Source organism: Anomaloglossus baeobatrachus, chromosome 6 (assembly GCF_048569485.1).
Source record: "Anomaloglossus baeobatrachus isolate aAnoBae1 chromosome 6, aAnoBae1.hap1, whole genome shotgun sequence".
Lineage (NCBI taxonomy): Eukaryota > Metazoa > Chordata > Amphibia > Anura > Aromobatidae > Anomaloglossus > Anomaloglossus baeobatrachus.
The window spans coordinates 410,900,542-410,927,232 of NC_134358.1; the positions used below are offsets into that span (position 1 = coordinate 410,900,542).

A 26,691-nucleotide genomic window follows, 5' to 3' on the forward strand; every position below is an offset into this window, starting at 1 on the left:
TATGATGTCGCTAAGCCCAAATAGACAAATGGGAGGAGAATATTCAGATGTATTAGATTATTTTTTAAATTTATGGCTATTTGGAGAGACACTGGATATTTGGAACTTAGTTACAGAAAAATTGAACACCTAAAAGTTATGTATCGTGAAACAAGAAAATGATAAATAAAAGTAGAGCAGTTGTTACCTGTATGCTCCCGGCAACAGGACTTGGCAGCTCGTCCTCCGGCTTGATTTTTGAACGCTTATTGTGCATTGGATCCCCCGTGCTGCTCACTGCAGACTCACTCGTTGGCTTGTTCTGCTGAGCAACAAGGTGATAAAAGTCTTTAACATTTAGGCACAACATGTATTCAGTTTTTGCCTAAAAGCTGAGCAGTGGTCTCTTTTATTTCAGATATCTGCAGCTGTTTTTAAAACATTTGTAAAAGTCGCATAATTCGTTGGCCAAAAGATCTAAACAGTATACGCCACTGATAACAAAACTCCGGTTTTCTTGACTTTCTAATGAATTTTAAAAAAAAGAGCCCTTGTGAAACAGAAATGACACAGGGGAACAACTTTAGGGGATATTTTGTATATTTTTTATAGCAATGTGAAAACAACCCCAAAAGTTTAAAGTGAGACCAAAATTCTAGGCGCATTGGCTCCTGTGATTTGTACAGCCTTGAAATGAACTGATGCTGATGTCATTGATTGTGTAATCCAGTGTTTATCAGACTGAAGGGTTTGTAACATGGTATGAAGAAACTAGTGTCTAACAAATCTGCAATACACATTTTCGTGGAGATGGGGCATAATTAATTCGCATGATCGGGTCCAGTGACCACGACGGTTCCTTCTGGCCAGAGAACTGTCTACCAGACAATATCCGGAACTCTTCCTTTAGCCAGCCTGGCACAATATCACATGCGTCTCATCACAACAATGACATCATGCTAGACCGGCTAATCAAAAGAATAGCCAGGGATGCTGGTAGGTAAGAGGCAGTTCTTAGGCTTCTTGTCCAGTAATTGATGAACCAGGTCCTGTGAATCAATTTGCACCATCTCGACAACAACTTTGTAGCCTAAAGAAATGAATGAAATTGACACCTTATATCAAACCATTTTTTACCTTTTCTGCAAGCCTTAAAACCATAAACAAACATATCATTGTGCACAATATTTTGCATACAATTACACACCTACTGTATAAGGACCAGTGAAGACTAAACTTAGAAATAGTGCCGCAGACAAATTATGACCTGAAAAATAAAACTATAATTTCTAATTTACACCTGTCTTCTTATCAACTTACTGGTTATACATTTAATTTATGTAGAGTGTGGATGGAAGGAAGAATGACTGCAGAATCAGAATATACAGAAGGGGTTTCCTGTCATCTGCAACTGGGGACACACATAGGCTTGCAAAGGAGATCAATATACAATAGACTTATCAGAAAGATGCCTCATATTTTTATTTCAGATGCACAAATCACTTGCAAAAGTGGACATATTGTTAAAGACCATTCAGAAGTACTCTATGGTCTATGCGTATGTATGGACACCTCAAACAGTGATCACAAGGGTGGCATTAAGAAAACATTGTGCATTGCAATAATTGGACTCCTACAATTTCCAATGCACCTGTTGGTGATGTCATGGCTGCCTTTATCACTTTTGCACCAATCAGGTAAATACTAAAGAAGGTTTGTGGAAGAAGGTTGAATGGTGGAGGAAGGTTGAATGGTGGAGGAAGGTTGAATGGTAGAGGAAGGTTGAATGGTAGAAGAAGGTTGAATGGTGGAGGAAGGTTGAATGTTGAATAGTGGATGAAGGTTGAATGGTGGAGGAAGGTTGAATGGTGGAGGAAGGTTGAATGGTGGAGGAAGGTTGAATGGTGGAGAAAGGTTTAATGGTAGAGGAAGATTGAATGGTAGAGGAAGGTTGAATGGTGGAGGAAGGTTGAATGGTGGAGGTAGGTTGAACTAGATGGGCCTAGGACTTTTTTCCATCTATGTAACTATGTAAATATAAATCAGCCAGGGTATGCACATCTATTGTGTCCAAAATCTTGTCCACACTACTGTCTTCAAAGTCACTTTCGATGGGTGACAAAAACGCCACACTTTTTTCACTTTGACCCCTTGACTCATACCTCCATTTTTTTGAATTTGCAATTAGATATGTACTTCTTTATGGTGATGGTTGTTGGTCTACAGGGCTTATAGTTGGTAAAGGTCCTTATTTTTTTATGGTGCCTTGAATCTGGGGCCTCTAGGGTGGGATGAGAGGTGTATATATGTCTACATTTATAAGAAGAAGTGCCTCCCCTGGAAATACATCACGCTGACTTGTATGCTCAGGGATGAGATTGGTGCCTACAGCTGCTCATTACAAATGAAGACAAGAGGCAGAAGGCTACATTGACAGTTAATTAGGAGCCCAGTTGAATCACATGTTAATATAATGATGTGCATAATGTAAGACGCACAGGACATGGGAAAATATACAAGAAAAACAATAGGCCAGACAGGAATGATGTATGTGAGTATAATGTATGCTCCACATAACTCCTCTACAATCCATCCTAGCGCTTTGAAGTGATAGCCTACGATGGACAAGCAAAATGACTTTGATACATGAGTGCAAACACATTTTCATATTAAAAAAAAAATCCATTGATGTGGAACCATAACAAATATTTCAGAAACTTTGCTTTAAAACGTCTTCCAGAAGGTAAATCTGCAAATCCAACCGAACAAGTATTCTATTATCTTTTAAATATGTATAACCCAGATCATATTTGCATTCATGGCATATACATATATAGAATTTTTTTTATGTGATACACTGGTCTCCATAAGAACAAGAAAGAAAACGTGATGACTTTTACTTAGATTTTTGTAGGTGGAAAGGAATATGATTGCTTTTGGATATGCACTTAAAGGAAATTTGTCAGCAGGACTTTGGTACATCATCTGAGAGCTGCATTATGTAGGCAAAGAGATCCCGAATCCAATGATGTAACACCTAGATTACTGGGTGCAGCCGTTCTGACACAATCAGAATTTTTAGATTTGGCCATGTAGCAGAGTGCAGGAAACTACCCCACCGACACCAGGCTCTATAAAGTGATTGTACATTGACAGTAAGGTGTCGGATTGCCATGTGCATGACATAGTAGTCTGAGCTAAGTTTCCTGCTGCTTAAACTACATTTCAGGAAAACAACAGACTGGACCTTGACAAGACAGGCATCCCTGAATTCTATGTTTTAACTTTTGCAGCATGCTATCTTCAGGTTAAATAGCAAAAACCTGTTGACAGATTCCCTTTAACTAACCTGTGAGAATTGTCTATCTACCACATTGACAAAATGTCACGTTTCTAGGACAGGCTCAGGGCTAGCATGTTCTTTACCATTTGAGACCATGCACTTTAAACGTGTTTTCTCCTTCAGGCACTTGAAGGGGTCAACTCTTCCTCTGGTGTAGCAGCAGTCTTGCTTAACTGTCAGTAGTTAATCACTTCTGGCCTGTATATAAGCCCTCTGCGTTCTGGAGAGTTTGCTGGTTATTCAATTCAGTTTGGAGCTAGCTTGGAGCAGAGAGGTTTTTGCAACTGCTGTTTGCTGTCGGTGGTGGTTTGTTAAAAGTAGTCTGTTTTTGTTACTTCCACCTTTCTCTTGTTACCCTTTCCCATATACCTATGGTTGCTCCCTGGTGTAGGTTTTAGGTGCGCATGAGTTTTGATTTACCACTGTCTGTTGTTGATTACTGGTGGGGTTTTTGAGATCTCCATCCTGGTCAGTCCACTGGGTAGTGGGGACTTTGTAATCAGGGCCAGGACAGGAGTCAGGGTAAGATTGGGGGCCCAGACCTCCCTACCTTCATAGGTACCTCTGGGTGTGAGGGGGAGCTCAGGGACCCCAGTCTGCATAGGGTTTCCTGTCCTAACACAAAAGTTTTTAGAGGGTGATACACTTGAAATAAAATTCTTATCAGAAGATAAAAGACAGAAAGCATGGAGAAGAATGTATTTACTATATATACTGTATAAAGTATATAAAAATGAAGAAGCGGTGTAGAAAACATCTTACCTGTGTGATCTCTGATGGACCCACGCTGACCTGGATTGGATTCAAGACACTGGGAATTCCTGGAATGGCTCTCTGGCTGGGAAATGTGGGTGCTGGGTGAATAAGCGGGGGGCTGTGTCCGAATGCTGAGCCTATACTATGCTGGCGATTTATTATATGCTGATGCATCTGTTGCAAAGACACAGGAGTAGGTGGATACGTAAAGCTCAGGGCTGGGCTGCAAACAAAAGAAAACAAACTGAATTTTGCAGAAACTACATGACGTTATCCATGAACAGTTTTACATATGTACTTATCATCTGTAAAGTAAAAAAAAAAAGTAGATTTTGAAACAAGGTGACCTAGTAAAATGTTGTATGAAGCAGTAAAAATATGTCACAGGGTTTTCTAAGACTCCTTGTGTAATGAGAGAGCCTTTAGATCTTAAATCTTAAAAGGTGAAATCCCCAACATAAGTCTTCAAATCACATTATCAGGAAAGAAAATCAATTGGTAAATGTGTCTTGTACACGGCGCTTGTCATATCAGTCATTCCGAAAAAAAGCGATGGAAGGTTCTGCTCAGCCAGAATGTCACCTAAAAAGAATTTCCGTCAGTGCAGCTTGCATTAAAATCTGCTGTAAGACTTCTGATCAATGCGTTTCAGTGTGGGGATATTCCGATGGGAGATCCCGTCTCTCTCTTTCAGTTTAACATCATTAAATGTCTATTAAAGCCCATTATGCATGCTAATACCTGTCATCACTTCATTACTCCTCTGTGTTCCTGAGCCTACGGTTCAATTCTGAGGAAAATTATATTACAGCATAAAGACTTCACTCTGCAAGAAGGCATTGCCAAACCACTCTTTATTGCCTGCTCCTCAAGTAAATTGTTCCCAGTGATACACTCCAATCGTTAATGGACGATAAGGGAAAGCTATTTTTAATTCTCACTTTTTCTTTTTTTATACAACTCTTAGCCTTCTTACTGGATGTCTGCATCTGGATGATTTTTTATTGCTCCTTCCATAATAAATGACCGTTTTGTCTAAAAAAGGACTTTACAAATTTATATTAGAATTTTTCTGTAATATTCGCTAGGTAACTTTGTAAAGTTTCCCTGATTAATGAGTCCTCATGATCGTGTGAATAATTACATAGAGGTTGGGAAAGTTCACAGAGCTCAGCTTTTTATTTTTTTCTATGTTTTCTATTTTCATTGTCTTTGGCTCTGAACATGAGATCGGCTGTATTTTAATTCGTCAAAAATGTATTAAGTAAACATAAATAATCCCTATTTATTATAGAGCATTAAAGCAAAATGTTGGCTTTGTTGCTACAAAAGAATCAATGCCCAAAACGTTGGTGTGGTCTATAAGAAAGGAAGCTGGGTCATTCCAAAATGACCAAATTTTTAAGTGAACTGTTACTATATATATTGGTGGTGGTCCAATACCCATGACTCCTTCTAATCATCTGATACAAGGTCTGGTAACGAGCAGATATAGATAGTGTGTGTATGGTGCTGAATAATACAGCTATGGATTTATTAGTGTCATCTGATGATAGCAATCAGCTTATTGAACTGATATTTATAACTGTAACACCCATGCCGGCGACCTCGCATTCTCCTGCTCCTCTCTCCCAGCGTGGTCGTCGGTTCCCTCACCTGTCCAGGCGTCCTGCTGCTGTGGTCCCTTCTCTGTCCCAAGCTACAGCTCCATGGAGCATCTGTACCCCTAGCAGACTCACGGCCCGTGTCTGTAAGGCACCCCCTTTCTTAAAGGGCCAGTGTCTTTCTAACCTGGAAATAACTTCCAAGTCAGCTGGAAGGCCATAGGTATTTAAGGCAACTCTGGCATTTGAGAGTTGCCTTGGCAATGAGTTACACTTAAGACTCATTGCTGTAGTCAGGTTCACTAGCAATGTGCTGCTACTGCTGCTGTTTAAGTTGTGCTAGTTCTGTTGCTTATTCCTGTCTGTATTACAGAGTGCTGCTGCCATTATATCTACCTCCTGCTGCTGCTAAGAGCCACCACCTCAGCCGCCTTCCACGATACCTGCTCCCACTAAGTCATTACCAGCTGCTGCCGTCCATCCATCCATACATCCATCCATCCAGGATGGAGCCTCTATGCCTGCTGCCATTTTCATCAACCACCAATGACTGTAGCTCTCGTACCCCTGGGGCCAGCCGACGCAACTCCAGTCTCTCGAGTAACACCTGGACCAATCCCTGCAGCGTAACACCTCCACCATTAGGGGCTCTGGAGAAAACCAGGCTAAAGCCGTAGTCAAGCCCCTCCGGGTTTCCATGTGTTGCGTCCCAGTGGGTTTACTAAAATCACTGCTTGCTCGGCGAGCATAGCAATAACTTTCCTCAGTATATGTTTTCAATGTCATAGTAATGAAAAGCCCTTAAAATGTTAGGTTGATTCATATGTTCTGTAGACCTAGCTTTCCAGTAGTCAATAACAGCTATATACAGTCATGGCGAAAAGTGTTGGCACCCTTGAAATTATTCCAGAAAATGAAATATTTCTCCCTGAAAATTATTGCAGTTACATGTTTTGTTATACATGTTTATTTTCTTTATGTGTATTGGAACAACACTAAAAAAAGTAAATTGGACATAATTTCACACAAAACCCCCAAAATGGGCCAAACAAAATTCTTGCCACCTTTCCAAAATTGTGGGTAAACAACTTTGTGATGCTTGTTCAAACTCACCTGTGCCAACTAACATGTGTGGGCAATATGAAAATCAAACCTGAAACCAGATAAAAAAGGGAGAAGTTGACTTAATCTTTGCATTGTGTGTCTGTGTGCCACAATAAGCATGGAAAACAGAAAGAGGAGAAAAGAACAGTCTGAACACTTGAGAACCAAAATTGATGAAAAATATCTACAATCTCAAGGTCAAAAGTCCATCACCAGGGATCTTGATGTTCTTTTGTCCACATTGCTCAACATAATCAAAAAGTTTACAACCTATGGCACTGTAGCTAATCTCCCTGGACATGGACGGCAGAGAAAAATTGCTGAAAGGTTGCAATGCAAGATAGTCTGGATTGTGGCTAAGCAGCCCCAATCAAGTTCCAAAGAAATTCAAGCTGTTCTGCAGAATCAGAGTGTAAGTTCAAACTATCCGTTGACATTTGAATGAAATGAAACCCTATGGCAGGAGACCCAGGAGGACCCCACTGCTCACACAGAGACATGAAAAAGATAGACTGCAGTTGCCAAAATGTATGTGAGGAAGCCTAAATCCTTCTTGGAAAGTGTCTTGGACAGATGAGACCGTGATAGAGCATTTTGGTAAATCCCATCATTCTACTGTTTACCGAAAATGGAATGAGAAAAGAACACAGTACCTACAGTGAAAAATGGTGGAGGTTCAAAGATATTTTGAGGTTGTTTTGCTGCTTCTATCACCGGGTGCCTTGACTGTGTGCAAGGCATCATGAAATCTGAAGATTACCAAAGGATTTTGTGTTGCAATGTAGTGCCCAGTGTCAAAAACCTGGGTTTGCGTCTTACGTCACGGGTCTTCTAGCAGGATAATGACCCCAAACATAGTGAATGGATGTAAACAACGAAATGGATGTAAACAAAGTTCTGAAGCAGTCAGCAAAAAGTCAGGATCTAAATCCCGTTGAACACCTGAGAGATCTTAAAATTGTTGTTGGGAAGAGAAGACATTCTTCACATATAAGACCAGAAGTAGTTTGCAAAAGAAGAGTGGTACAAAAAAAATTCTAGTTGAGAGGTATAAGAGGCTTGTTGATAGTTATAGGAAGAATTGAAATAATTTTCTGGGAGAAATATTTCATTTTCTGGAACAATTGCAAAAGTGTCAACACTTTCGGCCATGATTGTACGTAGGTAGTATGGGATCCATCATTCTCAGAAGGTAGTGATCCCAGTTTACTTCCCCTCTCCCTGCACAATGACTTCTGCACAGAGCACAGAACATGCCTAGGAAACTCTCCAGAGCATATACAGACTATTGCCCTCTATGGTCCACGAGGCTGCTGTAAAGTAGGTGCCTAAAGTCTGTTAACGGCAACTCGAGCAAGATGGATGGCCCCAAAATCATAAAACGAATAAAGAAAATAACAGTTGAAAAAAAGAACATGTACCCTTATCTGGTTTAAGTCAATAAAATAATCTAAATGATACATTCTTTTAATAAATTGATATTTAGATACTATATGCGCCTTTCTTGACTGGTATATAAAGTAGTGAATGGTCAGTACAGCGCACTGACACGGAAATGCTTTGCTTTTTTCCTCCACATTCGCTGCTACTTTCATGATAAATGAACACATCTCACATTCAGCCACATTAGATTAAAAAACACACATCTTATAATTACAGGCAAATTAACTCATTAAAGCGAATAATCCCAATGATTTTCATTATTATGCCTCCTTGATAAAGCACAGCCCAAAACAGGACTTATTCCGAGTAATTATATTGCTATTATTATGACTTGCTAGAGCTTTTTTGCCGTTTAGGACAGAATATCATTAGAAATACCCTACGAGAATGTTGGCAGGATTCGGAGAGAACTCTTTTCATTTTACTTCTTTCTTTTTTTTTTTCTTCATAATGCAAAGCCCAAACATGGGGAACACGGTAATTGTTCTCTGCAAGAGTCAGAAGGAAATCAGTAATAATGTTCAGTTATTACAAGCCCATAGTCCCTGCCAGTGTTCCTGAAAGGAACTATGAATGATTACAGGCTGACTTTGCTAAGGTAACCACTATGGATGATTGATAGGGCATTAATCAAAAGATGCATATCAGCTTCAGAATTTGTTCACAAGCTCCCTTCTAATAGCTGATTTCATGTTCACTGACTTCTCTGCCAGTTTGTTCAATTTATTCTTCAATGTACAGTACAAACCATTCATCACACGGCACAATGATTTAATGCTCCCTCTTCCTTTCAGTGAACATATATTACAAAGTGTAACTACCCTGTTCTGTTCATTAAAACGCAGGAAAACAATGGCATGTGTGGATTTAGAAGATCATTCTGCATTGATAGAGAACAAATGGACGCCGAAAAATGCCGAGTCCTTCACTGAATCCGTACAGCTTAGTATTTATTTCCAGAATATTTCATTCTCCCAATTTACCATAAATAATCCGGCTGACTCAACAATTCATTGCCATTTTGGGTAGATGTGAATGCCAGCAGTTATTTCTCCCAATAACCTTCAGCTTTAGATTCTGTAGTGAATCAGTCCTGGGCTGATAATTAATTCATGTGCAGTCATTATCTACCCGGCCCTAAAAAACGGCTTGTGAGGAAGTGTAAAAGTTATATAAAACGTATTACTTGTCTACTTAAGGAGTAATAATCTTGGAGATGGGAATACCCCTTACTAAGGCCTTGTAGCAGCAAGCTAAAGTGATGTCCCCAATTCACTTAAGTCAGTATATCGTTAGATCTGTGTGTAAATAGGGCTGACAGCTGATTTCATAAAAAATAATGATAATATGTATTAATTTATATAGCGCTAGTAATTCCATAGCACTTTACATGCATTGGCAACATTGTCCCCATTGGGGCTCACAATCTAAGGTCCCTATCTGTATGTTTTTTTGTAGTGTGGGAGGAAACTGGAAAACCCGGAAGAAACCCACGCAAACACGGGGAGAACATTCAAACTCCTTGCAGATGGTGTCCTTGGTGGGATAAACTAAATATCTCAAATATTCGCCTTAAAGGGGCCTGGATTAGCTATTATAATCAGGAGTTAGTCAGCCCCCTCCACATAAGGCCCAGAATAGAAGGAATTGGTCTCCATTGACTAGCAAAGGGCTGAAGGTGGGGAAATGAAGCATTAAACCCATGAAAGGTCACCTATCAAGAATAAAATACACTTGGTAGTAAATAGATACTCAGTTCAACTTGATATGATGGAAGCACCTAAATGTAAAAATCTGAGCAACTTATACAAGGGACAAAATAATATGGCTGGATCACAGGGCCAGTCACTGAGACTATGGCTGTTTACCTGGTTTTTAGAACCTACTAAAAGTAGTTGAAGAAATAACAAAAAGTAAACTAAAACCAACTTACATGCATTGGGAGTGAAGGCTTCGAGAGATGAATGGACCCGAAACGTAAAGTTCGGTGATAGTACCAAACACAGACTTTACAAAAAGTTCAGTGTTTAAGTTCGGAGTCTGGGTACTTTACGTATGTGCTCATGTTTGCTCGGTGCATTGTGAGCCGCTTGCTGTGTTTCAATGGCTAGCACTGGTGTATAATCAGCATTACTGGATGTATTGTACAAAAAAAAAAATGCCTTCCCTCCCCTGTAAGTGTTCTTTACGGCTATATGTATGTGGATGGAGAGCCCAATCAGTGACTTCCAAAGAGATTCAGGTCACGTTTGGGTCCAGAACAGAACCTTATGCAAAGTCCCACTGAACCAGAACTTCCACGGGTCTGCTCATATCTACCCATAACAGGTCACCTATAAAGAATAAAATATACTTAGAAAATGGATAAGCTGAAGTTGACATAATGGAAGCAGTCAAATGTAAGAACCTGAGCAATTTATACAAGGGACAAAATGATATGACTGGATCACAACTCTGAGACTATGGTTGTTTTCTTGGTACGTAATGGTGTTTATAACCAACCAAAAGTAGTCGAAGAAAGGACAAAAAGTAAACTAAAACAATTGAAGCACATAGGGAGTGGAGGTTATCTCATCTGGGAGTGCTGCGTAGGATACTGCTTTTCTGAAGACCAGAGCACCAATTGTACCCCTTGTCTACTGCAGAAAGCATCAGTCCAGGAGAAATGGAGAGAGATGACTTGGTATGATGAATCACTTATTATACATCATATGGACACTCAGGTCCACATGTATTGTTTAACTGGGAAAGGAATGGCACCCGAATGAACAATGAAAAGAAGAAAACTCAGAGGAGGCATTGTGATGGTTTTATCTTGGATTTTACTTTAACACAGACCACCAAGCTATGCATTGCTGAAGACCAAGTATAGTATTCCCTACTGGGCATGCTCTCTTGGTATAATACACCCAGTAACTCTGCAATAACTGGACAAAAATGATTTTGACTATAATTAAGAATAAGCTTAGTTTAGGGCTAGCAGTCAACATTTACTACTAGTACTATTGTTTTCAGCATATGCCTCATAGAACAATGTTGGCAGCGGTGGATTGTGCTCAAGATGAAATAGCGATTTCTAATCCTATCCAAAAATATTAGTGGAAGAACATTGGATAGCTGGCTTTATTACTCTACAGTTACATAAATGAAAGGGAGGATGAAACTAGAGAAAGAGGTAACTGTAACCATGCTTCTGTAAACACAAAAACAATGGCAGCTCATTACTCTGACAGCTACGAATGGGGAGAATTTATCATCTCCATCTACTTCTATACAATATTTCCCTCTGTAATAACAAGGCACAATTTACACGTCTGCTATGCCTCTGTGGCTATTGATAATTTGTTACACATTTATATTTAAATTAAAAATGCTGTCATTCCAAGTTACAATAAAAAATACTGAGAATAGGAACAACACTAACATGAATGTAAAGCGCCTCTCAAGTTCATGAAAGCCTGAAATTGTTTTGATACTGTTGAGATTCTGATTTGTATTTGCTATTGTTTAAAGTATTATGATGACTTTGTAACAAGTCCATGGAATCTAAATCTGAAACAAATTGTCCCTTAACCAACCACAGCTCTGCTCATGCAACTCATACAATAGGTAGTTATTATATATACTGTATATTAGTTACATATATTAGTTATTGTAAAGTTTCCTAGAGTAAATGGTGACTGATAAAATAAGCATTGGGCTCAGTGTTGATTAAAAAGAACCACAGGCAGCAAGAATCAGACACTGGTTGCTTTAATGCAGCCATGTATATCAAAAATGCACACTGCTGCCTCAATCATTCTTACAGGAGTGGTGAAGACTGGCCGAGTGTAGTGTTCAGCTATATCGATCCTGAGGACCAGGGCTGAATGATGAGGTGGCTGATCATGTGCACTGCTGCTTCAATCATTCTTCATGGAGTGGTGAAGACTGACCGAGTGTAGCATTTAGCTATAACAATACTGAGGACTGGGGCTTAATGAAGTGGTGGCCGATCATGTGCACTGCTGCTTCAATCCTTCTTCAGGGAGTGGTGAAGACTGGCCGAGTGTAGTCTACAGCTATATCGATCCTGAGGAGCAGGGCTGAATGATAAGATGGTTGATCATGTGCAGCACTGCTTCAATCCTTCTTCAGGGAGTGGTGAAGACTGGCTCACTGTAGTCTTCAGCTATATCGATCCTGAGGACCAGGGCTGAATGATGAGATGGTTGATCATGTGCAGTGCTGCTTCAATCCTTCTTCAGGGTAGGTGAAGACTGGCCGAGTGTAGTCTACAGCTATTTCGATCCTGAGGACCAGGGCTGAATGATTAGGTGGTTGATCATGTGCAGTGCTGCTTCAATCCTTCTTCAGGGAGTGGTGAAGACTTGCCGGGTGTAGTCTTCAGCTATATCGATCCTGAGGACCAGGGCTGAATGATTAGGTAGTTGATCATGTGCAGTGCTGCTTCAATCCTTCTTCAGGGAGTGGTGAAGACTGGCCGAGTGTAATCTACAGCTATTTCGATCCTGAGGACCAAGGCTGAATAATGAGGTGGTTGATCATGTGCAGTGCTGCTTTAATCCTTCTTCAGGGAGTGGTGAAGACTGGCCAAGTGTAGTGTTCAGCTATATCGATCCTGAGGACCAGGGCTGAATGATTAGGTAGTTGATCATGTGCAGTGCTGCTTTAATCCTTCTTCAGGGAGTGGTGAAGACTGGCCAAGTGTAGTGTTCAGCTATATTCAGCAATGCCATAGAGAATGAAAGTAGCGGCAGTGCGCATGATCGACCACTGCTCCACTTCAGCAGGGCTCTTCAAAGCCCCATTTTTCAGGATTAGTGGGGGTCCAATAGGTCGTACCCCCAGTAAGTTATCACTTATCCAGTATATAGATGGATTCTATGATAGCATTCTGGTGCATTATACTTATTAAATCTCCCCAAGTATTGTGAATAATATAGTGTTCATTCTGGCATATTTTCTGACATACATGCTTACGCTTTCTTCTGTATATATCACCTATTATATATTATATAGATGCCATAATATTAACAGCCTTAGTCTGAGTTCGGTAACACATTTTTTTCTTGGTGTACATTTCAACAAACACAGTAGTTTCTTCCTATATTTGGCAGATCAGGCCGTCTGGAAGTCTCAAGTGCTGTCAATCCGCTATTTGCCTTGTATAGAGTTTTATTACGGGTGTGATGTACAATGAGTCATAGCTCGATTCCTTGCTAGGCCGGGGGGTAGCGGATTAGCTTCATGTACATGACGGATATGCAACGGAAAAAAATATGGCTGCATGCAGGGAACAAGAAAAAGATACAACTTCTTTGTGCTTGAAACATTTGAGACTCCGATATGCAGTTCTGGAAAGATTTTTTTCATGCGGGTCAATGAACTGCATTGTAATTTTATTAAGATGTGGAGTCTCATATAGCTAGCTTAACTAACTAAGAATAATAAAACTGAACATTACAGACCTCATAATGAAAACCAAACTTTGTGGCAATTGTGATACCGGTCACAGCTGTGGAATTTACCCAGAAACAGCTGGGACTGAACTTACCATAATTGACTGGATTTCTTTAGCGAACTTTGGGGCTCATGCAACTTTTTATGTCTACACACTAAAATGATGAAAAATCTCAGGAGTACAAATATTTATTTCTCATGGGAATGTGCCCTTAGTATAAAATCTAATAACAATGAGTCCACTTATTCTGTGTCTGGTATACAATAATGTTGTGCTCTTTGGGCTTATTAAACAGTACATCTGATACTATGTATTGATCTTACATAAGCTCGCCACTACTTTTACATTGATGGTCTATTCTTAAGGATAGGTCATCAATGTCTGATCAGTCAGGGCCTGAGATCCCACACCCCCGCTGATCAGTTGTTACCAGTGCCGGTGGTGGCAGCAAGAAATCCTCAGTCCCGAAGCTGCCCAGTCTTCTGATAGCGGCTGTGGCCAGGTACTGCACATCCGCCTCCTATTGATTTGAACGGGTGGTGGATGTGCAGTACTCAGTTGTGACCGCTATCAGTTGACAGGGCAGCTCCAGAAGTATGCATTTCCAGGATCCGCCGCCGCCGAGACTTAAAACAGCTGAATGGCGGGGGTGCGGGGTGTCGGAGCCATGCAAATCAGACATTGATGACCTACGGATAGGCCATCAATGTAAAAGTAGTGGCCAATGCAGATCGAACAGTGGTCAGAATGCCCTGGTTGCCAGCTTCCTGTGTACACTGTACATTGTCAGCCAGCTGCCACTAATTAATGGAGGCGGGGTTACACAGATTAGCCTGACTGGTGATTACTACTGACTGAGCTAGTGAGGCAGTAGTAATCACCTGCTGATAACACACTGATCGTCATAAAACAACAACACACAGCGTAATAATTCACACATCCCTGGAATCGGGCTCTCTTGCTATATCATGCTGCTCTCAGAGTATATAGAAAAAGCCTGCTGATTCCTTTTAAGTCTTAGGGGTACTTTGCACGTTGCGACATCGCTAGCATCGGCTAGCGATGTTGAGTGCGATAGTACCCGCCCCCATCGTACATGCGATATGTGGTGATTGGTGCCGTAGCGAACATTATCGCTACGGGAGCTTCACATGCACATACCTACTCAGCGACGTCGCTGTGACTGCCGAAATATCCCTCCTTCAAGGGGGAGGTGCGTTCGGTGTCACAGCGATGTCACCGCGACGTCACTAATCGGCCGGCTAATAGAAGCGGAGGGGCGGAGATGAGTGAGACATAACATCCCGCCCACCTTCTCCCTTCCGCATTGTCGTTGGGACGCAGGTAAGGAGATGTTTGTCGCTCCTGCGGGTTTACACACAGCGATGTGTGGAGCTGCAGGAACGACAAACAACATCGTACCTGCGGTTGAACTGACATTATGAAAATGCCCGACGCTACACAAATCACCGATTTTCGACGCTTTTGCGATCGATTATCGGCGCATCTAGGATTTACACGTTGCGATGTCGTTACCGGCGCCAGATGTGCGTCACTAACGACGTGACCCCGACGATATTCCGGATGCGATGTCGTAGTGTGTAAAGTACCCCTTACAGTTGTGTGAAAAAGTGCTATAAGGATTGTGCCACAAACTTCTCCGCTATCCACATGTAGGTATCTACTGTTACCCATAGGTGATAAGGTTATATGTGTTTTTCTTGCAATAGAGTAAATGACCATTTAAAGATTTTGTTGAAAAATCATCAAGATTGGCACATTACATCAAAATCTCACTAGAGTAAAATGCCCTATATTTCCTAATACACTTGGTGCCTCTTTGGGCTCTCTGTGCCTCACACACAAATATCTATACCAGCATTGAGTTGTAGTAGGTTTCCACTAATATGTATGCCAATTTATGGCATACACTATAGTTAGTCAATCAGACTGTGAGGGGCCATGCCCTTTCTAGTAAAGACCTATAGACTTTTCTTTAAAGAAAAGTGGTAAAGCTGGCCTTAAAACCTAAAAGTTGCACCATTTTTGCCCAACTACAGGTTGTTGTAATACATTACATATAGTTTGACAAAAAGAAAGAATTAGTTGGAAAACAATATGTAAAAATAGACTATTTTAACAAACGCTGTAAAACTGCCATATGGTTATACAGTAAGAAAGTACATATATGATTAATTGATAACCCCACAGAAACGTTGCCAAAATTCCAACTTCTATGAAGAATTTTTTATATACAGTATGTATACATCTTCAAAAATTGGATTATACCTAATTATAAATGATTTTTTTCATCTTTCTAAGTACCACTATTTGTAAGCTGTGCTCTGCAGTCACAGTTAAAAGGCTTTCCACCTAAAGTTATTTACCGAATATACTCGAGTATAATGTGAGTTTTTCAGCCCGTTTTTTATGCTGAAAAGCCCCTCTTGGATTACACTCAAGTGAGGTTCCCACAAAAGATTATTATTATTGCGGCACCACAAAGCATTCAACTTAAGTAAAGCGATGACGACAGTGGCAGCCCTGTGTACCAAAATCATCGAGGGGTCTATGTACTTGTGGTCCGCAAGAAGCAGGTAAGAGGACACCGCGGGAATGGAAGACAGGTGAAAATAATTTTGTGTGTGTGTGCATGTGAACAACGGCATAATAGGGGACAAGAGGGGGACCAGTATGAGGACATTACTAAATGATGGGCACATTACCACACAGCACAAGGATGTGGCACATTACTACAGTGCACAAGGATAGGCACATTACTACAGGATGGGGACAAGGATGGGTACATTACTACAGGAGACAAGAATGGGGCACGTTACATTTTATTGGGATATATTTTTATTTTTTAAATTTGCCAGTAGCTGCTGCATTTCCCACCCTAGGCTTATACTTGAGTCAATACGTTTTCCCATTTTTTTGTGGTAAAATTAGATGTCTCGGCTTATACTAGGGTTGGCTTATACTCAAGTATATACAGTATATAAAATATGGTTTATATGGCATTTGTAATAACTTTTATGTCTAATCTTTTTAAGATTGAAGAACAGGATGAGGTAGCCTTAAAAAGAGAAATTTTACCTTAGTGCACTTGCTGATAAATGTCCATAAGAGCCACTGGCTGAAGAGCTGCTCCGTGAGTTGTTGAGAATGGTAACTAGAGAGTTTGGAGATGTTCTGATCATAGTTTGAAGGTCAAAGCTGTGATCAGACAGAGGGGATATAGGCAAAGTCCGTTTCCTGCTCGGTCGGGCTGCGAGCCTAGGGCTGGGAAACCTCGAACCTAAAACGAAAAGTAAGAGTTACAACTAACTATTCCATAGTATGGCGGCACATTATTTCAGTCTGTCGGACTGCATCTACAATAACAATGAGTCAAACTTTTTGCCTGAAGCATTGAACCATACGTGTTACGGCAAACAAAAATTGGGTCGTGCAGATCTATTTTCACTTAAAGCATAGATGTAAAAGGTGATGTGTAAATACAGGATAGCATTATTACAGTGCAGACCCTTTTGTGGGTCGAAACAGCGAGTAGTTTTGACAAGCGCCTTCACTTTCCACCTGTGATCTACTGGCTACAATTGAGGAAAATTAGGAAGAAAAATGTATCTTCCCAAAGCTTCCCTCAAGGGAGCGTTGTTTATTAATGTGCAAGCGCATGATAAATTGCTAAACAAAAGGATAAGACTTCTCTGTATTAGCCCTCTCATTTCTGGTGATTTATGAATCTGACGGCTGCAACGACATTCCATTCATTAATTCACCACAAGCGATGAGATGCTGCCGCTGCGCTTGGGTCTGAGCTACCAACAACCCTCACCTTTTTTATTAGAGCTGAATATAAAGCGAGGGTCCTATCGAGGTATACTCCTTACCATGGTGACACCAACATACTTTTCTTAAGACTGCGGTAAAAATACGTCTTAATGATAGTAAAATAGTTTTAAAAAAATTACAATAAACAGCACTACATGCTCAAAAATAGTAGCCTTTAAGACTGATTCATCATTGCCTTTGTGCCCATTTGTCTAGTTTTGTGCCTTTTTTTGCCTACACCCGATTCATTATTCTATTTGTGCCTTTTGTTGTGTCTATTTTATATGTGCATGCCTGTTTTTTTATTTTCTTCTCTTTGTGGGTGGAATCTAGCGAATCCAGATGTTTTTTTTTTTATTCATCAATTGCGACTTTTTAAAAAGTTACAAAATTTGGCGCAATTCCAGTACTTTCTTTTTGTCATTTTCTGTACCTAAATTAAGAGATGTATCTTTTTTCAGGGGGTCATTTTGTATAAGGGCTCGTGCGCAAGTTGCGTAATTGCATGCATTTACGCTGCGTATTGCACTGCAGCGTAAATGCATGCATCCTGCGTCCCCTGCACAATATATGAAGATTGTGCATGATACGTGCGCACGATGCTTTTATGAATGCAGCGATTTGGGTGCTAACATTTTAACCCAAATCCGTGTGTTCATAAAATGAGCATGTCAATTAATTTGTGAGAAATGGATGCAGCTCCCACTCTGTCTATGGTGGGGGCAGCATCCCGAGCGCATGAAATCGGCTTTTTTTGTACAAAAACACTGCAACCATTATGCAGTGTTTCTGCAGCGATTTGACGCGCACATGTGATGTCAAATCGCTGCAGAATATTCAGCAGTTACGTGTGCATGAGCCCTTAAGGTACGACTTCTTGTCTAAAAAGTTGCAAAAATGTTAAAGGGAACCTGTCAGATGCAATATGCACCAAGAACCACAAGCAGTTCTGAGTGCATATAGCTAATCCCTGCCTAATCGTCCCTGTATCTAGTAGCATAGATTGAGATCTTTAGAAAAAGTATTTCTAAAGATCCTTTATGATATGCTAAACGTAGGGACAAGTCACAATGGTATTACTTCCCCAGAGTAGTTCGCCCTCTTAACATGTTGGCACACTCACAAGGGCGTGCTAACATGCTATTCAATGTCCACTGCCCAGTGTCATCAGTGGTGATGTGCGTACCTGTGTCCATTGTCACTGCCTCATAAGTCAGGATTAGGCTCAGTACACTTCCCCTAGCACTTCCAGTCATGCGCACTATGAAGCTGGGTGCACGCGTCTTAGCTTCTGAGAGGTCTAGTGTGCATTACCAGAAGTGCCGCAGGACGTGCATCTGAGGTGGTGACAATGGAAAGGGGTACGTACATCACCACTGATGACTCTGGGAAGGGCATTAAATAGCATGTTAGTACGCCCCTGTGAGCATACTAACATGTTACGAGGGCAGACTAGTCGGGGGATGTAATACCCTTGTGACTAGTCCCTACGCTTATTAGCATATCATAATGGATCTTTAGAAAGGATCTTAAAGGATCTTTAGGACACAGGTACTTGCATCACCGCTAATGACGCTAGACAATGGGCATTGAATAGCATGTTAGCATGCCCACAGGGGCTAACATGCTAAGAGGGCGGACTAGTTGGGGGAAGTCAATAATTCTAATCACCACAAACTCAGAAGTAGTTTTAAAAAAGTGTTTAAAGTTTATTTACAAATGCGGTACAGGGCAGTAGGTGGTGTCAGGAGTTGAGCGATTAAAACAACGTTTCGACCCTGCATGGGTCTTTTTCACGTTGTCGCTCAGATATACAATGCAAGAGGTGCTCCTGTGCCTGTATCCATTAGTGGTAACCAATGGTGGGTACCTTGAATGATGTAATAAGAGAAAAGGTATCTTCTAAGTCCTGGTCAATGTAACGCACCAGCGTCTTGTAGTGACAGTGTTCTACTTGTTATATAGCGTTGCGGATGGAGATAGTGACCCAAAACCTTCCCTCGTCTTGTAGTGGCAGGTTTCTTATTATATAACCTTCAAGATCAAGGTAATAAATCTGAGGCTGCAGCGTCTTGTAATAGCAGGGTTCTGTCAGTTGTATAACCTTGCATTTGGAGAAGGTTCACATAATGCACCAGTATCTTGGAATGGCAGGGTTTATTATAATTACTTAGCCTTTAAGATGAATAGGGTTGATCTGGTGTCCCAGAGCCTTGTAGTGGCAGGGTACTGCCTGATCTGCGATCCCGCACCTACATCCTGGTAGTTGTGTTGCTATGGTAGTGTCTAAGTAATAAAAACCTTGCCATTCCAAGATGATGATGAGTCTGGGTCTAAGAGTTTAGACTACAATTAGATCACTCTAGTCATTTTTTTACCGTAATTTTCAGATTATAATTCAAACTTTTTTTCCTCCAAATTTTGGAGGAAACTGGGCGGTGCGTCTTATAGTCTGAATATATGGTTATATGGGGCTTGCTGGCTTGAGAGACAAAGGGCCGGCACTGGACTGGACTTTACAATGACAGGAGAAGGTCTCCGCTGAAGAATCCCCCGCTGGAGCAACCACATGAGCCGGCTCATTAAACTCATCAATATGCACTGCTTCCCCACGCCCACCTCTCAGCGCTAAAGCCAGCGCGCGCTGAGAGAGGACATGGGGAGCAGACACTGCGTTACTTAGTTCCTGTAATAGCTGCCACACATGGTCTCCCCGCAGCCGCCGGATTCCTGCAGCTGCTGGGGAGATCGTCTACCTGCTATTACAGAGCAGGAGCATAGTGCCGGCAGGAGCAGCATGCTGGCAGCGGCTAGTGTGAAATGACCTCTCTGGTGCTGAAATGACTGCCGCTGCCTCCACCACATGTTAACCTGCGCTCAGTACAGTTACCGCAGCATGTCAGCCTGGCCCGGCCACGCTCTGGGGACCATGACGTGGACAGTCTCCCCCTCCAGTTGAAGTGCTGCCATAAATGAAAAGCCAGGGCACAGAACAGCACTGCCCTCCCTCCCCCCCACTGGCCCTGCCTCTTCATTACATCACTGTAATGCTATACTTCCTGGTTTCTAACGCAGCGGCAGCGCCAGGCTTACCGTACATCATTACCATAGCTGGAGTCTACTCCGGTAAGAAGTAGAGGTTACAGTACAATAAACTATAAGCCCCCCCCCTCTCCCCTAATAAAGTAAAGTACCGTACCTTAGAGGAAAAATCACATTACTGTGCTGAACTAGAACTCCAAGCATGCCATACAAGACATGCTTGGAGTTATAGTTCTCCTTAAAGGGGTTGTCCACTACTTGGACAAAGTCCATCTCATTTCCCTTGTTTGCCGCTGTTGAGCTGTTTACAGTTACATTGGTGAAATATTACAGCATGTTATTTAGGTTATTAAATATTTTACCACATTTTTTTGCTTCAAAATTTTTTTCCTATTTTACACTTCTAAAACCTGGGTGCATCTTATGTTCCGGTGCGTCTTATAGTCCAAAAAATACAGTAATATTGACCCAAAGACCTTTAAATTGTTGATATTGGGGAGGAGCTTGGATTTATCCAATCCAATGAATCATCAACACCACTACATATCATGTTCACATAAATTAAATCTGCTATCAAAAAACAAGTGTCCAAGCTGTAACTATGTCTTATTAAAAGGAATGACATAACAGGGCAACATCCGTTTCCATCGACTCATGGCATGTAACCCTATTAACATCTTCCCGCTACAGAGGAGATTAACATAAGTTATCCACCGTGAATACAATTTATCTGCTGTTTAAATAAAGCCTTTGGCTCTCATTATCAACACAAACACGGGAGGATTTATTTTATGCCCAGAGATAATTATCCGCTCTAAATGTTTTTCCAGTTAGGCCCACTGCAGTAGGTAAAAGAAAGCAGATCACGTGCCTCTTCTCTTACGTGTTCAGGAAATCTAGCCTTGCATCGTTAACCTTTTTTTGACAAATCAGTTTTGCCCTTTCAGGTTGGATTCAGTTTTTGATGTCATTTTTTGAGCCACAGAAATCAAAAAGAGAAATAATTTCATCAGTTTGTCATCCGTATGTCTGTTTTTTCATCTGTATGCCATTTATTTTTTATACAACAGCACTTTTCCCATGCTAAAGAACCACTCCAGCGGTTTTTTTTTTTCAGCGCTGCAATGGGGCTTTAAATCTTTCTGTGACTTACTCATGCTCTGTGTTTTCATCCTTTTTTTGCATTGCTCTGGTTCCACAATGCCATCTTGTACCTATAACTTTGACTTGCTGGAAGTCAGAAGATAAGTCACAAGGTCTTAATACAAGTCTATGAGAGCATAACAAGGCTCTAATAGAGTTGTGAGCATCGCCTCACTCCATGAAACACTTGAGCTGCTGGCAGGTCACAAGTCGCCGGAGACCAACCGGAGTGACGCTGGAAACAGATGAAAACAGTGGAAGGTGAGTAAAAGACAGGGGTAAGGGGACTTACATTTAAAGCACCACTACAGCTGGTGAATTAAAAAATTAAAAAATGCTGGAGTGGTGCCTTAAGAATGATAATATACTTTATTTATGTAAATCGTATGCTATATGGATGATCTGCATGGGATCCAATGTATTTTGCGCATCCATAGACTTGAATAGGCGAGTCTCATCTGAAAAATGCGAGAGAGACTAAAGTGCGTGCTGTGATTTTTTTCACGCAGACATTTAGTCCATGTGAAAAACTGGTCATCTGAACACCCCGACTGAACAGCATTGGCCCGAGTGCTGTCTTTGTGGTCATTTTTTTTCCATGGACTGAGAATACAGGTATGTGTAGCCTCATATTTTTGTACACACAGAGCAAATCCTTTATAGAGCTGGACCTTATCTACAGCTTTTCTATGTGACCTGGAAACTATTCTAACCCTGGACAGATAGGGGAAGATTTACTAATCTTATTGAGCCAGAATTCTGACATATATACCAAGTGCCAATTTACCAAGGGTTTAAGACCCTTTATACCTGAAAAAGGGGCACGGCAAAGTTATAGCGTAAATTTTATCATTTTTATTAAGCGTTATCCAGATTTTGCAGCCAAGTAATGGTGTAAAGTAAGTGGCTTGTGACAGCAAAATTATCTAACGTCTAGCAAAATGTACCAAATCTACTGCCTTCTGCTTGGCTTACGAAGATCGTGGGGTTCAACCTCGCTGAAACGGATGATTTGCAAAAAAATTGGCAAGGCCTAATGTACAACACTGTGCACCAAAATGTTGGTGCAATTTATGCCACTAATAGACTAGACAGTCTTAAAATTGGACAGATTTATCAAATAGCATGAACTACTATGATAAATCTGGGGCATTTAAAGTCTGTCTCATCTAAGTTTGCACTGTCTACAAATTAGACAGTATTGGTAAATGTGTCCCATGGGTGCCATTGTGATAAATTTGCCACATCTTGTGAGTTTATGATATCTATACTTTAGACAGGTTTATTAAAGAATGTCCATTCTTTAGTTGGAGTCAGTAGGAATACATGAAGTTCTCTACACAGAATAAGTTTCTTCGTGTTGGTTTTGACCTATATAACAGTACTTAAAGGGAACCTGTCAGGAACAATATGCACCCGGACCACAACCAGTTCTGGGTGCATATTGCTAATCCCTGACGTACTGTCCCTGTATACACTAGCATAAATAAAGAGATCTTTAGAAAAAGTCTTTCTAAAGATTCTTTCTAATATGCTAATGAGCGCAGGGACTAGTCGCAAGGGCGTTAGTTCCTGAGCTCATTCTGCCCTCTCAGCACGTTAGCACGCCCACAAGGGCATGCTCACATGCTATTCAATGCCTGCTGCTCAGCGTCATCATCAGAGGTGATGCCCGTACCTGTGTCTGTTGCACTGCCTCAGAACGCTTAGGGTCAGTGCACAAGATCAGAGGTCACTTAACATCCGGTAAATAGGAAAGGGATCTTTAATGTTAGAGTAGGAAGATTGTGGAATGCCGTACCACAAGAGGTAATAATGTCACTCACTGAGAGTACACTCCCTGACAGAAGTTCTGTCGCTTATCCATGGTATGTAAATAAAAGCTTATAACCTAACTTTAAATTCATCCATTGGTTTCATAAATTACTCTTTTGAAACCTGACTCCCTCCCTAATTTGGTTTAGGTTATGAAAATAAAGTTGCTGAAATATTGATCATTTAATGAAAACAGAAAGGTCAGATTTTGGCAAGACAAAGGTTTTGTCGCCTTGTCATATAATGTCTCCAATCATAGTTTACATCCTCACCTGTGCTCACTAAATGATCGGTTAATTAGTGGGAATTTGAAGAGACTGGAGATGTTTTTGACAAGCCCAGGTCCGGCAGACCCCGCAAGACAACTCCTCAGGAGGAACATTTGTTGGTTAGAAAATCCAAAGCCAGCCCCTCTTCCACTGCAGCAGAGCTCCAAAAGGCCTGGTCACCAAAAGTCCCTGTGTCAACTAGAACAGTTTGTAGGATTCTGTCTCGAAATGGCCTCCATGGTCAAATCAGTGCCCAGAAGTCAGCACTAAACAAAAGGCAATTAAAAAAACGTGTGGCATTTGCCAAGTCCCATAGCCTGCTAAAAAGATGGAATCTGGAAAAGTGGCAGGAGGTGGATTTCTCTGATGAATCTTCAGTTGAATTACACCACAGCCGCCGCAAATACTGCAGGAGTCCTACTGGAGCCCGTATGGATCCAAAATACACCCAGAAAACAGTTAAGTTTGGTGGTGGAAAGATCATGGTCTGGGTTTACATTCAGTATGGGGGTGTGCGAAACATTTGCAAGGTGGACGGCAATATCAAAAGCTTAAAATATCAAGACGTATTAGCTACCTCTTACATTTCCAATCATAAAAGGTGTCAAATTCTGCAGCAGAATGGTGTTCCATCTCATACTCAAATCTCTACAACAAAGTTCCTCCTAGCAAAGAAGATCAAGGTGCTCAAGGACTGGCCAGCCCAGTCACCAGACATGAACATCATTGAGCATGTTTGGGGTAGGATAAAAGAGGAAGCTTGGAAGACAAAACCAAAGAATCTAGATGAACTCTGGGAGGCATGTAAGACTGCATTCTTTGCTATTCCTGATGACTTCATCAATAAATTGTATGAATCATTGTTGAACCACGTGGATTCAGTCCTTCAATCTTATGGAAGTCACACAAAATATTAAATATGGCTCTAATAGCACCACAACGTCATTCACCAATGTTATGCAACATATCTTTGTATTAGAAGTTAATTATTTGTTTGAATTTCACATTACTTTCTGTGGGCGACAAAACTTTTGTCTTGCCACAATCTGACCTTTCTGTGTTCATTAAATGATCAATATTTCAGCTTTGCAGCAACTTTATTTTCATAACCTAAACCAAATTTGGGAGGGTTTCAGCTTTCATAAGAGTAATTTATAAAACCAATGGATGAATTTAAAGTCAGGTTATAAGCTTTTATTTACATAACATGGATAAGCGGCAGAACTTCCATCAGGGAGTGTAGAAGAAAGGTGATTCCGGCATCTAAAAAGGAAAGGGTGCTTTACAGTTAGAGCAGTGAGACTGTAGAATACCCTACCACAAGAGGTAGTAATGGCAGATGTTATAACAGCTTTTAAAAAAGGGCTGGGTGATTTCCTCAGTACACACAACATTGTCGGTTATTAATGATTTAGTGACAATATAAATAATTGGTGGAGGAAGGTTGAAATAGATAGACCTAGGTCTTTTTTTCAACCTATGTAACTCTTCAAAATTGCTTCCGGAAAAATAAACTTCCCAGAGAAGGATTTTGGCATCCACTAGAAAACTTGTAGTTTTTGACACTTTGTGTGTACATAGCATAAACGTAGTAATAGTAGGAAGCAGAGCTTATGTATATTAAAGCTAGAATAAAAGTGAGCATCATTATAGCCCAAAAGCAACTTCCTATGATTGAGGAGAAAAATGACACAATGTCCTTTCTGATCACAGAACACTATGCAGCGGCACCGTCCTCTCTCCTGCAGCTATATCCTGATCAGTCTAATCAGTGCAGGGAAGAAGAAAAAGTAGAAGGACCTGCACATCACTAAAGCTGCACCGATGCTACAGGTTATCATTAGTTGAAGAACCTTTCAGATCATGTGCCTGAATGGAACGTTAAAATGTGGTAGTGTATACACAGTGTGAAACAAATGCGTGCGTTGCAGTGTGTGTGTGTGTGTGTGTGTGTGTGTGTGTGTTTGTAAATTGATATAGCAGAGCTGTGTGTGTAGAAAAGTTGTGTGCATATATACCAGAGCTGTATGTGCGCATGTAGCAGAGATGTGTGCGCGCATGTACTAGAGCTGTGTGTGTAGCAGTTAAGTGTTTGTGTATATGAAGAACATGTATAATATGTGTGTAAATAGCAGTGCTGTGTATGTAGCAGAGATATGTATGCATGTAGCAGAGATGTGTGTGCGCATGTAGCAGAGATGTGTGTGCGCATGTTGCAGAGATGTGTGTGTGCATGTTGCAGAGATGTGTGTGCGTATGTTGCAGAGCTGGGTATATAGCAGAGTTAAGTGCTTGTGTATATGAAGAACATCTACAATATGTGTGTCAATAACAGTGCTGTGTATGTAGCAGAAATATGTATGTATGTAGCAGAGCTGTGTGTGTGCATGTAGGAGAGCTGGGTGTATAGCAGAGTTAAGCGCTTATGTATATGAAGAACATCTACAATATGTGTGTAAATAACAGTGCTGTGTATGTAGCAGAAATATGTAAGTATGTAGCAGAGCTGTGTGTGCAGCAGAGTTAAGTGTTTGTGTATATGTAGAACATGTACAATATTTGTGAATAGCAGTGCTGTGTATGTAGCAGAGATATGTATGTATGTAGCAGAGCTGTGTGTGTGCATGTAGGAGAGCTGGGTGTGCAGCAGAGTTAAGTGTTTGTGTATATGAAGAACATCTACAATATATGTGTGTAAATAGCATTGCTGTGTAAGTAGCAGATATGTATGTATGTAGCAGAGCTGTGTGTAGCAGAACTGTATGTTTCTGATTATTTATCACAGCACAGATGCGTGTATAAACAGCATAGCTGAGTGTGTATACAGCATTGCTGCCTACATGTGTGCTCTGCAGTGAGTGTATATAATGTGCATGCTGTAAAGCTATATGT

The 26,691-nt window shown here is 40.9% G+C and overlaps 1 protein-coding gene across 6 annotated transcripts in view; it reads right to left on the bottom strand.

Annotated features, from left to right (window-relative positions):
* The window catches only part of GLI3 (GLI family zinc finger 3), a 326,969-nt gene that overhangs the window by 77,468 nt on the left and 222,810 nt on the right, over positions 1 to 26,691 (bottom strand). For 4 of the 6 annotated variants that reach the window (XM_075315143.1, XM_075315141.1, XM_075315142.1 and 1 more), the window contains 3 exons: positions 16,793 to 16,994; positions 4,085 to 4,301; positions 188 to 304 (listed from right to left, as the gene is read on the bottom strand). In XM_075315143.1, the coding sequence (XP_075171258.1) occupies positions 188 to 304; positions 4,085 to 4,301; positions 16,793 to 16,994 (536 nt within the window). The remainder of the gene's footprint in view (positions 1 to 187; positions 305 to 4,084; positions 4,302 to 16,792; positions 16,995 to 26,691) is intronic. The other 2 variants (XM_075315145.1, XM_075315144.1) reach the window with 1 other exon arrangement.